Source organism: Otolemur garnettii, unplaced genomic scaffold (assembly GCF_000181295.1).
Source record: "Otolemur garnettii isolate 467f Iridium unplaced genomic scaffold, OtoGar3 scaffold00019, whole genome shotgun sequence".
Taxonomy (NCBI): domain Eukaryota; kingdom Metazoa; phylum Chordata; class Mammalia; order Primates; family Galagidae; genus Otolemur; species Otolemur garnettii.
In genome coordinates, this window is record NW_003852414.1 from 10,123,898 (window position 1) to 10,139,018 (window position 15,121).

Genomic DNA, 15,121 nt, shown 5'->3' on the forward strand with positions numbered 1-15,121 from the left:
AAAAAAAAAAAAAAAGAAAGAAAGTATTTTTATTAGGGAGGCTGAGGCAATCGCTTGAGCCCAAGAGTTTGAGAGGTGGTTATGAGCCGTGACGCCACGGCACTCTACCGAGGCTGACAAAGTCAGACTCTGTCTCAATTAAAAAAAAAAGAAAAAGAAAAAGTATTTTTATTAAGTATGTCTCAATTTTGCTCTGCTGAGGCAGTAGCCACTAAAATTGTCAATAACCTTAAAACTGTTACGTTTTATAATGAGATGAATTCTCCATGCCAGGTATAAACGTAAGAGGATTGTACATGATTAAATTACAATTCTTATAGAAAATATTTAAATTTGTATCACTGTCACTTATGATTTTCACTATCTCTTTGCTCCAACTTTGTATTTTGAAAAATTTTAAACCTACAGAAGTGTTGCTAGAATAATATCATCTCAACCTTTTCCCCTAGATTCATCTGGTAAATTCCAATACCCCCACACACACACATCAGTCATTTGAAAGTTACTTTTAGACATGGTACCACTACTCCTAAATACTTAACCATAATCAGGAAACTAACATAAGTATAATGCATCATTATCCAATGTACAGTGGTCAGTTTGGGGGTTTTTTGAGTAGCATATAGTAAAGAATACCGTTTTAGAACAGATGCTGTAAATATTTTTCCTGTTATCTACAATTAATGACATAATTAAAAAATAGACACTTTTAATACAAATTTCCCCAATAATGTTCTTTATTTTTTATTTCCTTGTACAGGATTCAGTTAAGCATCATTCTGTAGATTTATTTATTAAATTTTGAGACAGAGTCTCACTTTCTTTCCCCCAGTAGAGTGTTGTAGTGTCATAGCTCACAGCAACCTCAAACTCTTGGGCTCAAGCGATCCTCTTGCCTCAGCCTCCCGAGTAGCTGGGACTACAGGCTCCTGCCACAACACCTGGCTATTTTTAGAGATGAGGTCTTGCTCTGGCTCAAGCTGGTCTCAAACCTGTGAGCTCACCTGCCTCAGCCTCCCAAGTGGTCACAGGTGTGAGCCACCTTGCCCGCCTGTTTTAAACAGTATGTGGTAAAACAACAAGTATTTATTAATCCTCCACCTACCGTTCATCTAGTATATACAAAAACACAGATTAATAGTTGTAATCAAGAACCTATTATACATTGCAGACAACTTTACCAATTACAGTGTTTCTATGGCAAGGATTTATGGTCCTCTGTTTTTTTCTTACGAATTTTCTAATTCTGTGGTTACCTTGAGATAAATGAAGACATTACCATCCTGATGTGAAGATTCAGCTTGACCAGACTAATGGAAGACCAGACTTATCTTAATGGGCCTATCTAATATAATCTCTGTATCATGTGAAGATAATTCATATATAATTAGAAGATTGGAGTCAGTCATAAAATTTTAATAGCCTGTGTTAGAATGTCATATTCAATTATTTAAGAATATTGTTTAAGGACTTGGTACCTGTGGCTCAGTGGTTAGGACGCCGGCCACATACACTGGGCTGGGTTTGAGCCCGGCCAGGGACTGCTGGACAACAATGACAACTGCCACCAAAAAATAGGCTGGTGTTGTGGCAGGCACCGGTAGTCCCAGCTACTTGGGAGGTTGAGCCAAGAGAATTGCTTGAGCCCAAGAATTTGATGTTGCTGTGAGATATGACATTATGGCACTCTACTGAGGGCGACATAATGAGACTCTCTCTCTCTCAAAAAAAAAAAAAAAAATATTGTTTAAGGTGGGGCATGGTGGCTCATGCCTGTAATCCTAGCATTCTGGGAGGCCTAGGCAGGTAAATTGCTTGAGCTCACAAGTTGAAGACCAGCCTGAGCCAAAGTGAGACCCTGTCTCTACTAAAATAGAAAAACTGAGACAAGAGGATCACTTGAGCCCAAGAGTTGGAGGTTGCTATGAGGTGTGACACCACAGCACTCTACCCAGGGCAGCAGCTTGAGACTCTTGTCTCAACAAAAAATGAAAGAATTTAACTCTTAAGCCTCTTTCCACGTGAAAGAAGTGGAAGAATGTTTGAGCTCTGCAGTATCAGGGAAGTCAGTAGCTTCAAGGAAATTAATAAGAATCAGGATAGACAGATGGCATGGAGTACAGACTGTTTCCCTAAAAGACAAATTTGCATGACTTGGCAAATACGATTTGGCAAGTAATACCACTGGTCAAGAAATGAGACCAGTTAAATAAAAATTCTTCTTGTGTACAAGTTAAAAGGAAGTATAGAAAAGCTAATTCCTTCTCTGTTGTTGCTTCTAGAGCCTTGGTAGACTGAACTGGATGATATTTTCGTGCTCAGAGAGCCTCTTTTGTTTCTCCGCAGGGTTCTTGGGGCTCTGGAAAGGATCAGTACAGCAGGGAACTGCTGGTTTCCTCCATCTTCGCAGCCGCCAGTCGTAAGAGGAAAAAGCCAAAAGAAAAAGCCCAGCCCAGCAGCTCGGAAGACGAGCTGGACAATGTGTTTTTTAGGAAGGAAAACGTGGAGCAGTGTCACAACGATATTAAAGAAGAGTCCAAAAAAGAAAGCGAGACACCGGGCAGAAAGCAGAGGACCATCACTGCCAAAGACAACACCGCCAGGAAAGACCCGGGCGCGGCAAAAGACGAAAAGACAGCTCTCCAAAAGGAGAGCGCGGCCCCCGAAGAGCCCGCGGCCCCGCACCATCCCAAACAGAACAAGTCACCGACCCTCAGCTGTCGCCTGGCCATCCTGAAGGAGGGCCCCAAGTCGCTGCTGACACAGAAGTCCTCGCACTTTGAAGAGACAGGGTCTGACTCGGGCACTTTGCTCAGCACATCTTCCCAGGCGTCGCTGGCCAGGTTTCCCACGAAGAAATCAACCAGTCCAGAAATGAAGCACAGCGAGTTTTTGGCCAACACGGGCACCATCACTTCGGATTACTCCACGACATCGTCCACCACTTACCTGACCAGCCTGGATTCCAGCCGGCTGAGCCCCGAGGTGCAGTCGGTGGCAGAGAGCAAAGGGGACGAGGCCGACGACGAGAGGAGCGAGCTGGTCAGCGAAGGGCGGCCGGTGGAGACGGACAGCGAGAGCGAGTTCCCCGTGTTCCCCTCGGCTTTGACCTCAGAGAGGCTTTTCCGAGGGAAACTGCAGGAGGCCGCTAAGCTGAGCCGGAGGAATTCTGAGGGCAGCGAAGTGAGTGGCACCGAGGGGAGTCTGACCCCGAGCTTGGACAGCCGGAGGCAGCTCTTCAGTTCCCATAAACTCATCGAATGCGACACGCTGTCCAGGAAAAAATCCTCCCGATTCAAGTCAGACAGCGGAAGCCTAGGGGACGCCAAGAGCGAGAGAGAAACCCCTTCCATCTCTAAAGTGTTTGACGTGATGAAGAAGGGAAAGTCCACTGGGAGTTTGCTCACCCCGACCAGGAGTGAATCCGAAAAACAGGAGCCCACCTGGAAAACTAAAATAGCGGATCGGTTAAAACTGAGGCCCAGAGCACCTGCGGACGATATGTTTGGAGTAGCAAATCAAAAAGCGAACGCTGAGACCGCGAAAAGGAAAAACATCAAACGGAGACACACGCTAGGGGGGCACAGGGATGCCACCGAGATCAGCGTTTTGAATTTTTGGAAAGCGCAGGAACAGGGTGGGGAGAGGGAATCTGAACTTTCCGCTGTGAATCGGTTGAAACCCAAGTGCTCAGCCCAGGACCTCTCCATCTCAGACTGGCTCGCCAGGGAACGCCTCCGCACCAGCACGTCCGACCTGAGCCGGGGGGACGCCGGGGACCCCCAGCTGGAGAGCCCGAGGGTTCTGGAGAGACCCACGACTGACACACCTTTGTCTTTTCAGTCCGACACAGGCAGTTCTTCCAGTACCGTGGCTTCCACGAACAGGCCCCTTCTTTCTGCACCCCCACAGTCATCTGACCAAATAAACGGAGAAAGCTTCCAGAACATGAGCCAGATCGCTAGTTCTGCAGCCAATACCCAACCTCATAAACTGTCTGAAACCCCAGGTCATAAAGCACAGTTTCATCCCTGTCTTTAAGCCCGGGGTATGTCCAGTATAGCAAATAAAAAGCTACTGTTACGCGTTCTGATAACTCTGTAAATATTTTCTTGTACCAGAATTGTTATTATGCAGCCCTCATTTGGGCTGGTTTCATCACCTTGCACTGTGGAATAGCTTTACAGTGCATTACACAGCCAGAAGAACATATATATGTATATATATAAAAATATATATATTTAAAAATATATTGGATAGTTGTATACAAATGAGCAAGGGATTTGTTGCAACTTACAACATAGTATATACCCCAACTTACTGAGGAAAATCGCTGGCATTAGTGTGCAGGAAATGTGTTCTTTTGGTTTCATCACTAACAGAAGTGCCTCATCATAAAAATACATTTGGTTTTTAGGGTGCCATATTGTTATAATTAGATAACTCACATTGAATACACGAATGCATTTTATTGGTAACAAATATCACTACATTTTACCGGTTTTAACACAGGTGGATACTGCACCTCCATTCTTCAGTCATTCCAGGTGGATCTGAGTTTTATATTCCAACTTTTAATACAGTTTTTGAGTTTTTGTGTGACTTGAATTTTTAATCTTTCTGTAAAATACATAACTTAAATGAACATATTAAATGTGTATCTTTTCTTCAGATACCAGATTTGATATAAATGTTGTAACATAGGTGTGTAGATAGTGGATCCTGGATGGAACTGGCTTCTTTATGGGGAAGAATATAATTCTGCATGAGGACTAAATGAATCCAAACCCGTGTCATGCCTGTGTGCATACCCAATTAAACACTGGAAATAAAAATTGTTTGGTGAACTTTCGTGACTTGAAGCTTATTCTAATATATTTTCAGATGTCACCTATTTGTAATTGTTTCATTTAATTAGTCCTGTGTTTTTTTTTTTTTTTTAATTGCCTATACTTTATACTTTCCATCTTTTCTTGTCCTTGCTGTGGTGGGCAGGGATTTTTTTCTTTTTTCTTTTTTTTTTTTTGCAGTTTTTGGCTGGGGCTGGGCTTGAACCCGCCACCTCCAGCATATGGGGCTGGCATCCTACTCCTTTGAGCCACAGGCGCCACCAGGCAGGGGTTTCTTAACAAATGTTTACATTGGTGTAACCTCACTTCCGTGTGCAGATAATACTTTTCTAGCTGGAGTAATACACCTTGTTGACCTTTTCTTAAAGGGTAGTAAGTGGAAAGAACATGAGTTTAGGAGTTAATTTAACTATACTTTCTAGCTATGTAGATTATGTCTCTGAGGTTGTTTTCTCCTAGGAGCAGTGAGAATAGCAGTACTTTTTATAGAGGTGATCATTAGATTTAAATGAGGTACTGTTCCAAAGATAGTGCCCACCACATACTAGTTACAAAACAGATGAAAGCTATTGCAGGAAATAATGGCTACCAAATACAAAAATCTTAGAATATTAAAGCTAATAAGGCTCGGCGCCTGTGGCTCAAGTGGCTGGCGCACCAGCCACATACATCTAGGGTGGTGGGTTCAAATCCAGCCTGGGCCAGCCAAACAACAATGATGGCTGCAACCAAAAAAATAGCCAGGTGCTGTGGTGGGCACCTGTGGTCCCAGCTACTTGGGAGGCGGAGGCAGGAGACTCGCTTGAGCCCAGGAGTTGGAGGCTGCTGTGAGCTGTGATGCTACGGCACTCTACCCAGGGGGACAGCTTGAGGCTCTGTCTCAAAAAAAAAAAAAAAAAAGCTAATAAGAGGGACTTTTACAACGCTGTCAAGACCCTATGTTCTTTTTACAAGAACCATTTTGAAATTTCTTCTTTACCATCATGAAGTGAGTTCATAGTATATCTAAATATAACTATATGCATTCAATATAACATGTGACAGACTATAATTCCCTTAGTACCATAGAAAAGAGAAGTGATTTGTAATAAATATTTGAATATGCAAATGGTCAGGTGCAACCACATGACATAAATAAAGTGAAGCAGTCAGACGTGTGTGCCACTGTGTAGAATCACTAACTAACTGCTAGTGGAGATGGTACCATGAATTGTTTGCTGTTTGTGATGTGATTGTTCTTAAATAATGAATGACTCTGGGTAAAGCTTTGAATAAAGCAAAGCATGTTCTTTGCTTGATCTCTGAGTTATTTGGAAATGTATTGCTTAATTTCTGAACACTTAAATTTAGGTTAAATTAACAATTGCTTACATATAATTCTGCGTAATCATTAAACATAGTCTTGATAGTTTTCAGACAGTTGAAATTGAGATATCCGTTATAACCCAACATATTGTCAAAAAAAAATTTTTTTTTTTTGCAGTTTTTGATCAGGGCTGAGTTTGAACTCATCACCTCTGGTATGTGGGGCTGGTGCCCTACTCCTTTGAGCCACAGCCACTGCCCCATATTGTCAATTTTTGAGCAATGTTCCATGTCTGTGATCAAGAATATTCTGTCATTATTCAGTGCTTTTGTTAGGCTATTAGATCAAGTTTATGAGTCATTTTTTCCCAATCCCCTGTATCCTGATTTCTTACCTCTTATCAGTTCCTCTTAGGATTATAGATTCGTATATCTCTTTTGTGTCTGTCAGCTTTTCTTGATATATTTTTAAGTTAGTTTACTAAGTGGATATATGTTTAGAATTGTTACATCTTCATAGTTGATTGACCTTTCTATCATTATGAAATGGCCTTTATAATCTCCATCTACCACAGCTTCTGGCCTTAAAAGTTATCTTATAGGATATTAATACAGCCGTATCGATTACTTCTGGCTACTATTTTTTTTTTTTTTTTTGAGATAGGGTTTTGCTTTGTCATCCTTGGTAGAGTGCTGTGGCATCATATCTCACAGTAACCTCAAACTCTTGGGCTAAAGTGATCCTCTTGCCTCTGCCTTCCGAGTAGCTAGGACTATAGGTGCCCACCACAGTGCCCAGCTAGTTTTAGAGATAGGGTCTCACTCTTGCTTAGGATGGTCTCAAAGTCCTGAGCTCAGGCAGTCCACCTGCCTTGGCCTTCTGGAGTGCTAGGATTATGGTGTGAGCCACTGTGCCCAGCCCTTGGCTACTATTTTTATAATCTTTTTCATCCATTTAATTTTAATCCTATGGGACTTTAATCCAAAAGTCTTCATATATTTAGGATTTATCTCTTACAGCAGCATGTATATTTTAATGTTGGCCTGCACCAGAGTAGAAGGACCAGGTGACAGCTGTGACCTGACCACTGGCTGACCGTGTGACATTAGGCAAGTCACTTCTCTGGGGCTCACTTGTCTAATATGCAAACAGAGTTAGGATGGATGACCCGAAAAGTCTCTCCCAGCTCTGTCATTCTGTGATTCTTCCATGTACTGTGATGCTGGAACCTATAGATAACCATTTTTGAAAGCCAAGAAAAAAATGACTGAAAGCTACAGAGAAAAATGACACCCAGTTTATGTCACCCAAAATGTTAAACATTTTGTGATATTTGCATCAGATCTTTTAAACGTAGTTTTTGTGCCACTTTGTTACCCATTCCAGACACATTCCCTGTCCCCTTTCAGTTCCACTGTCATGACTGTATCCATATTTATGTGTATACATAGCCATAATTAGCATTGCATTATATATATATTTTTTTGAGATAAGACTCTCACTATGTTGTCACGGGTAGATGGTATGGCGTTACAGCTCACAGCAAATTCTTGGGCTTAAGCAATTCTCTTGCCTCAGCCTCTCAAGTAGCTGGGACTACAGGCACCCACCGCAATGCCCGGCTATTTTTTTGTTACGGTTGTCATTGTTTAGTTGGCCTGGGTCAGGTTCGAACCTACCAACCTCAGTGGTGTATGTGGCCGGCGCCCTAACCATTGTGCTACAGGCACCAAGCCTGCATTATGTTTTTAACACCTAAATCATATTGTAAAGTGTTGACAGCTGCCTCTGTCCTTATTGATCCATACACATCTGTTCATGTTCCCAATTTGTTGGGGTGGGTCCTGGCCATTGAAGTGGTTTCTTTGTCCATACCTCCTTGTGCACACACAAACTACACTGTCTTTAAACTCTCTGGGTTGTAAGATTTGTACATTTCCAACTTTACTGGTTTGGCCAAATCAATTTCCAAAGTCCCACCGTTTGGAAATGAAGAGACACTAGGCATTGTCAGGGTTTGAAGATTTTGTTTTAAGACAAAATTGATGGGTGTGAGATGACATCTCCCTGTTTTGCATTTCCCGCGTCAGTAGTCCAGAGAGCAGTTTTCAGATGGTGTTGGCCTTTGACCATTTCTCTGTCATTTGTCTTTTCCTAAAGGGTATTTAACATCATCTGATATTTGGAATTTCAAATACCTTCTATCAGTCTGCAGTCTTTTTTGTTTTTTTAACTTTGCTTAAGGTGTTTCTTTGCCTCGTTTAAATTTTTTTTAATTTGACCCAATTTATCAGCTTTTGTGAGTGTATCCACTTAGAAATACTTCCCTATCCACAGGTACAAGCTGTATTTGTTTTCTTGTAGGCTTTAAAGTATGTTTTTCAGGTGTCTGGAATTCATTTTGTGAATGATAATGTGCTAGAATGGTACATTTTTTGCTCCTTGTGGTTATTGATGAGTTTTTTTGCTACAAAATTTCGGATTCACAGATTCATGGCAAGACAATCAAATGTCCCTCCTGGCCACTTCACTGTAGTGAGGTTCAAAACATGACACCAACAGGGCTGCTTTACCAGACCCATCATGCAGCAGAGAACAGCAGTAGGAGCTGGGTGTAATACAAGTATCTCTAAGGGCTGTGCAGGAAGGACAGAGGGGTGTGGGGACTAGGGGAGCAACAGCTGTTACACAGGCCTCCTGGGAGCTAGGTAGCATTAAAAGAAACACAAAGCAGGAGAAAGCTAAGTTTTGTCTAGTCAAGAAGACAGAGACGTGATAGGAGATGCTCAAACCTTCCAGTCATAAGGCACTTTCAAACAGAAAATAATGGAAATTAAAAATAAAGATTTATTGACCATCAGGTTTCTAAAGATACTTTCTTATAGACACAGAAAACAAAAAAGATATCCTTGAAGTCTTTGTTTTCTGAGCATAGGATAAAAACGGTGGCTGTGAAGATCTGCCAGCAGGATAAAGCGAAAACCAGGTCCTCATAGGCTCCATTGTCTGAATTTTAACACAGATCAGGCAGCACCAGATCTTGAGGTCTGATGAGCAGCTTCTACAGGCACAATAACTATGCCTCAGTTCTTTACTGTACTGTGCAACTATGGATATTTCTTTGGGTAATCTTCTAATGGTACTCATTGTTTCATGGTGGGTTTTTAAACTGATAAATTGAAGTCATTTTCTAAAGAGTAGCCCAACAAATACTTGAAGACCTTTATCATCATGTCTCCCAAAACTTGCATTTTCCATTAAAGCATTGTAACTGCTTAACATGGAAAAGTGGGCAAGAAATAGTGGCGAGGAGGTAAGTTTTCTTTTTACCTGAGGCTGAGAATTCTTTTTTTTTTTTTTTTGAGATAGAGCCTCAAGCTGTCCCCCTGGGCAGAGTGCTATGGCTTCACTGCTCATAGCAACCTCCAACTCCTGGGCTCAAGCAAGTTTCCTGCCTCCACCTCCCAAGTAGCTGGGACCACAGGCGCCCGCCACAACGCCCGGCTATATTTTTGGTTGCAGCCATTATTGTTGTTTGGCGGGTCCGGGCTGGATTCGAACCCGCCACCTTAGGTGTATGTGGCTGGCACCTTAGCCGCTTGAGCCACAGGCGCTGAGCCAGAGGCTGAGAATTCTAACCAATTCTAGCTATTAAAAGGGAACCAAGGTCCAGTGTGGGTCACACTTGTAATCCTAGCACTCTGGGAGGCCAAGGTGATGGATTGCTTGAGCTCACAAGTTCAAGACCAGCCTGAGCAAGAGCGAGACCCCGTGTCTCTACTAAAACTAGAAAAGCTGAGGCAAGAGGATTGCTAGAGCCCAAGAGTTGGGGATTGCTGTGAGTGCCGTGACACCATGGCATGCTACCCAGAGTGAGAGCTTGAGGCTCTGTCTCAAAAAAAAAAAAGTGAACCAAGTTGACTTGAAAAATGTTAAGGCAGGCTGGGTGTGGTGGCTCACACCTGTAATCCTAGCACTCTGGGAGGCCGAGGTGGGTGGATTGCCTGAGCTCACAGGTTCGAGACCAGCCTGAGCCAGAGTGAGACCTCATCTCTAAAAATAGCGAGGCATTGTGGCCTATAGTCTCAGCTACTGGAGAGGCTGAGGCAAAAGAATTGTTCAAGCCCAAGAATTTGAGGTTGCTGTGAGCTATGACACCACAGCACTCTACCAAGAGCAGCAAAGTGAGATTCTGTCTCAAAAAATAAAGAAAAATGTTAAGGCTATCCCCACTTAGAGATCTTTCACCTCTAAAATGTCCTGGTGCCTGTGCTCAGTGGTGAGAGTGCCAGCCACATATACCGGGGTGGCGGGTTTGAACCCAGCCTGGGCCTGCCAAAGAACAAAAATAGCCAGGTATTGTGGTGGGCACCTGTAGTCCCAGCTACTTGGGAGACTGAGGCAAGAGAATCGCTTAAGCCCAAGAGTTTGAGGTTACTGTGAGCTGTGATGCCATAGCACTCTACCGAAGGCGACATAGTGAGACTCTGTCTCAAAATAAATAAATAAAAATGTCATATTCCAATTGCATTTACTGCACTGGAGTGCCCTTGACTATGGTTCCACTCACTTTGAGTTGTTGAGCTGAAAGAAAAATAGAAAGTGGAATGTGGAAATAAAGTGTTTTGTGGTTTCACAAACTCTCCTTATAACTGGATGCTATTTACATAAGAATTGAGACTCTAGGACTTACAGGATCTCTATGTAAACCTCACCTATGCAACTCAGAAAGCACGTCTTAATGACCACTACGAGCAAGATAGTTTGTTTCAAGAAATAGGCAAATTCAGATGGTAAAAACCAGTCAGATCTGCTTACTGCCTTTTGTCTATTAGAGCATTCTTCCAGCCGTAGGAAATAATAATCTTCTCTGCGATCCTCAAGAAGGTTACCTTCTGACAGCTACTGCCATGGCAACGAGTACTATAATCCTTTAGAAAGAACTTGGTGGGGAGCTGTACAATAGATTTCCAACTTAGCACTGTCTGATCTTTGTATGATTATCTTTGTAGACTTTCTCAGCCAGGCCTTTTCATCTGAACCACACAACACGGAAAGTGATTTGAGTTCCTATTCTCTAAATTCTTCCAAGGACGGATGGTAAATATTCAGTATCGTGTTGGATTTGTAGAAGAAAAGTTAATTCCTTACACACAATGGATGTCAGGATTGCACATAAATTTCAGCAAAAATTATAGGTGGTAGGTATAAAACAGCAGTATCTAGGATTCTGAGAGATGGCAGAGAGACATCATATCCTAGCTATGCCACTTAACAAATAATAACAGCATCTATCAAGGATTAAAGACCCATGTCAAGGCTTAGAAAGTGTCTGATATGTAAGTCTCAGATATGCTAATTAGCCACAAGAATGTAAACCCAGGCTCAGTGCCTGTGGCTCAAGTGGCTAGGTGCCAGCCACATACAACTAAGGTGGCGGTTTCAAATCTGGCCTGGGCCTGCCAAATAACAACAATGGCTGCAACCAAAAAAAAAAAAAATAGCCAGGCGTTATAATTAATAATTATATATACTAATATATAATATTAATATATTAAATGACAATATATTATGTCATACATATTCATATGTATAATATACATATATGTATTATATATAATGTGTGCACTATGTATACTATTACATATCACATATGTATATTATCAAATAATTATATATAATTAAATAAGATAACAATTATATGGTGTATCATATATTATATAAATTCTATAACATACATATCACATATACCATAAATCATATACATATCATATAACATGCAAATGAAACATGTAATAATAAACATTACATATATAATATGCTATATACAATATGTTATATGTATGTCATATAATCACAACACAAATATAATACATGCAAAATATATGTGATATATAATATACATGTAATATGTATATCATTACATGTCATATGCATATATTATAATATTACATATAGAATTTGACAGTATATAACATATCGTGTACAATAATTATTAAATACTATATAAAATGCATATGCTATATATGATAACCTACATATTACATATGCTATATATAATTTATTACATCATGTAACATTACATATGCAATATGCAATGACAAGCAACATATCACATATGCAATATATAATATGTGATATGTATAATATGTATATTACATATGCATCACATAACATGATCAGTATATTGCATATATCACATCATATAATATGTGTATTATATAGCATATGTAATATGTAGATTATCACATATGAAATAAATTATATATAGCATATGTAATATGTAGATTATCACATATGACATACGTATATCAGCATATAGCCCTTACATAATATATAGAATTTGGCAGCATGTAATATTGCAATAATCATATGACGTGCATCATATATTATAATTATCACATAGCATATAAAGTGCATATTCAATGTGTGATAATACACATATTACACATACTGTATATAACTTATTATATTATGTACTACACATAATATTACATGAGTGTTGTATATTGTATCATTATACAATTATATACATATATTATTACATAGTGCATTTGTATGCCATAAAACATAATAATAGAACAGTCATGTAATATTATGTGTATTATATAAGTTATATATAGCATATGTAATATGTGTATTATCACACATTGAATATGCACTTTATATGCTATGTGATAATTATAATACATGATGCACGTCATATGATTATTGCAATATTACATGCGGCCAAATTCTATATATTATGTAAGGGCTATATGATAATATACATATGCGATGTGTGATAATCTACATATTACATATGCCATATATAATTTATTATATTATGTAATACACATAATATTACATGAGTGTTGTTTATTGTGCATGTGTTATGGCATGCAGATGCAATATGTAATAATATATTACATATACTATATAATTTATTACATATATAATACACATTATATACTATGATACATACAATAATCATGTTATGAGATGCACATGTAATAATATAAATATTACATATGCTATACATAATTTATTATATCATGTAATATTGCAAATTCAATATGCGATAACACACAACATATCACATGTGCGATATATGAGATATGACATATGTAATATGTATAGTATTACATATGAATCTCATAACATGATTATTGTATGTGTCACATTATATAATATGTGTATTATATATGTAATAAATTACATATAGTATATGTACTATATATAACTACATATTGCATTTGTATGTCATAACACATGTATAATAATAGACCACTCATGTAATAATATGCATACTACATAATATAATAAATTATATATGGCACATGCGATAATCTACATATTACATATACTACATGTAATTTATTACATATGTAATACACATATTATATAATGTGACATATGCATATGTAATAATATACATATTACACATATAAATATTTCATATGTGATATGTTGCTTGTTATCGCATATTGCATGTGTAACATTGCATGATGTAATAAATTATATATAGCATATGTAATATTATGTGTAGTACATAATATAATAAATTATATATAGCATATTTAATATGTAAATTATCACATATCACATATGTGTATTGTCATATAGCCTTTACATAACATATAGAATTTGGCAGCATGTAATATTGCAATAATCATATAATGTGCATCATATATTATAATTATCACATAGCATATAAAGCACATATTCAATGTGTGATAGTACATATATTACACATGCTATATATAACTTATTATATTATATAATACACATAATATTACATGGCTGTTCTATTATTACACATGTGTTATGGCAAACAAATGCAATATGTAATAATATATGTATATAATTATATAATATAATGATATAATACAATATACAACACTCATGTAATGTGTATTACATAATATAATAAGTTATATGCAGCATGTGTAATATGCATATTATCACACATTGAATATGCACTTTATATGCTATGTGATAATTATGATATATGATGCACGTTATATGATTATTACATTATTGCATACTGCCAAATTCTATATAGTATGTAATGGCTATATGATAATATACATATGTGATATGTGATAATCTAAATATTACATATGCTATATATAATTTATTATCTTATACAACACGCATATTATATAATGTGATATATGCAAGATACTAATCATGTTATATGATACATATGTAATAATATACATAGTATACATATCATCTATTATATATTGCATATGTGATATGTTGCTTGTCATTGTATATTGCATATGTAATGTTACATGATATAATAAATTATATATAGCATATGTAATATGTAGATTATCACATATAGCATATGCATTTTATATAGTGTTTAATTATTGTACATGATATATGTTACATAATTATTATATGCTGTCAAATTCTATATGTAATATAATTATAATATAATATATACATATGACATGTAATATACATATTACATATACGATATATTATATATCATATATGTGATATTTTGCATGTATTACATTTATGTTGTGATTATATGACATACATATAACATATTGTATATAGCATATATATAATGTTTATTATTACATGTTTCATTTGCATGTTATATGATATGTGGATATGTGTATGATTTATGGTATATGTGATATGTATGTTATATAATTTACATAATATATAATGATACACCATATAATTGTTATATATAATTATATATAATAATTTTATAATATACATATGTGATATGTAATAGTATACATAGTGTACACACTATATATAATACATATAATATGTATATTATACATATGAATATGTATGACATATAATATATTGTCATTTAATATCTTAATATTATATATTAGCATATAATTATTAATTAATTGTATAATTAATTAGTTGATTTTATTTTAATGAATTAATTAATTATAATCAACTATTTATGGTCAATTTATAGGTAATTATGATTATATGATCA

The 15,121-nt window shown here is 37.5% G+C and overlaps 1 protein-coding gene across 1 annotated transcript in view; it reads left to right on the forward strand.

Moving 5' to 3' along the window:
* The window catches only part of ARHGAP21 (Rho GTPase activating protein 21), a 149,338-nt gene extending 144,491 nt beyond the window's left edge, over nt 1–4,847 (forward strand). The window contains exon 25 of the mRNA XM_023511438.1: nt 2,347–4,847. Coding sequence (XP_023367206.1) covers nt 2,347–4,041 — 1,695 coding nt within the window. The 3' untranslated portion in view covers nt 4,042–4,847. The remainder of the gene's footprint in view (nt 1–2,346) is intronic.
* The last annotated feature ends 10,274 nt before the right edge of the window (nt 4,848–15,121 follow it).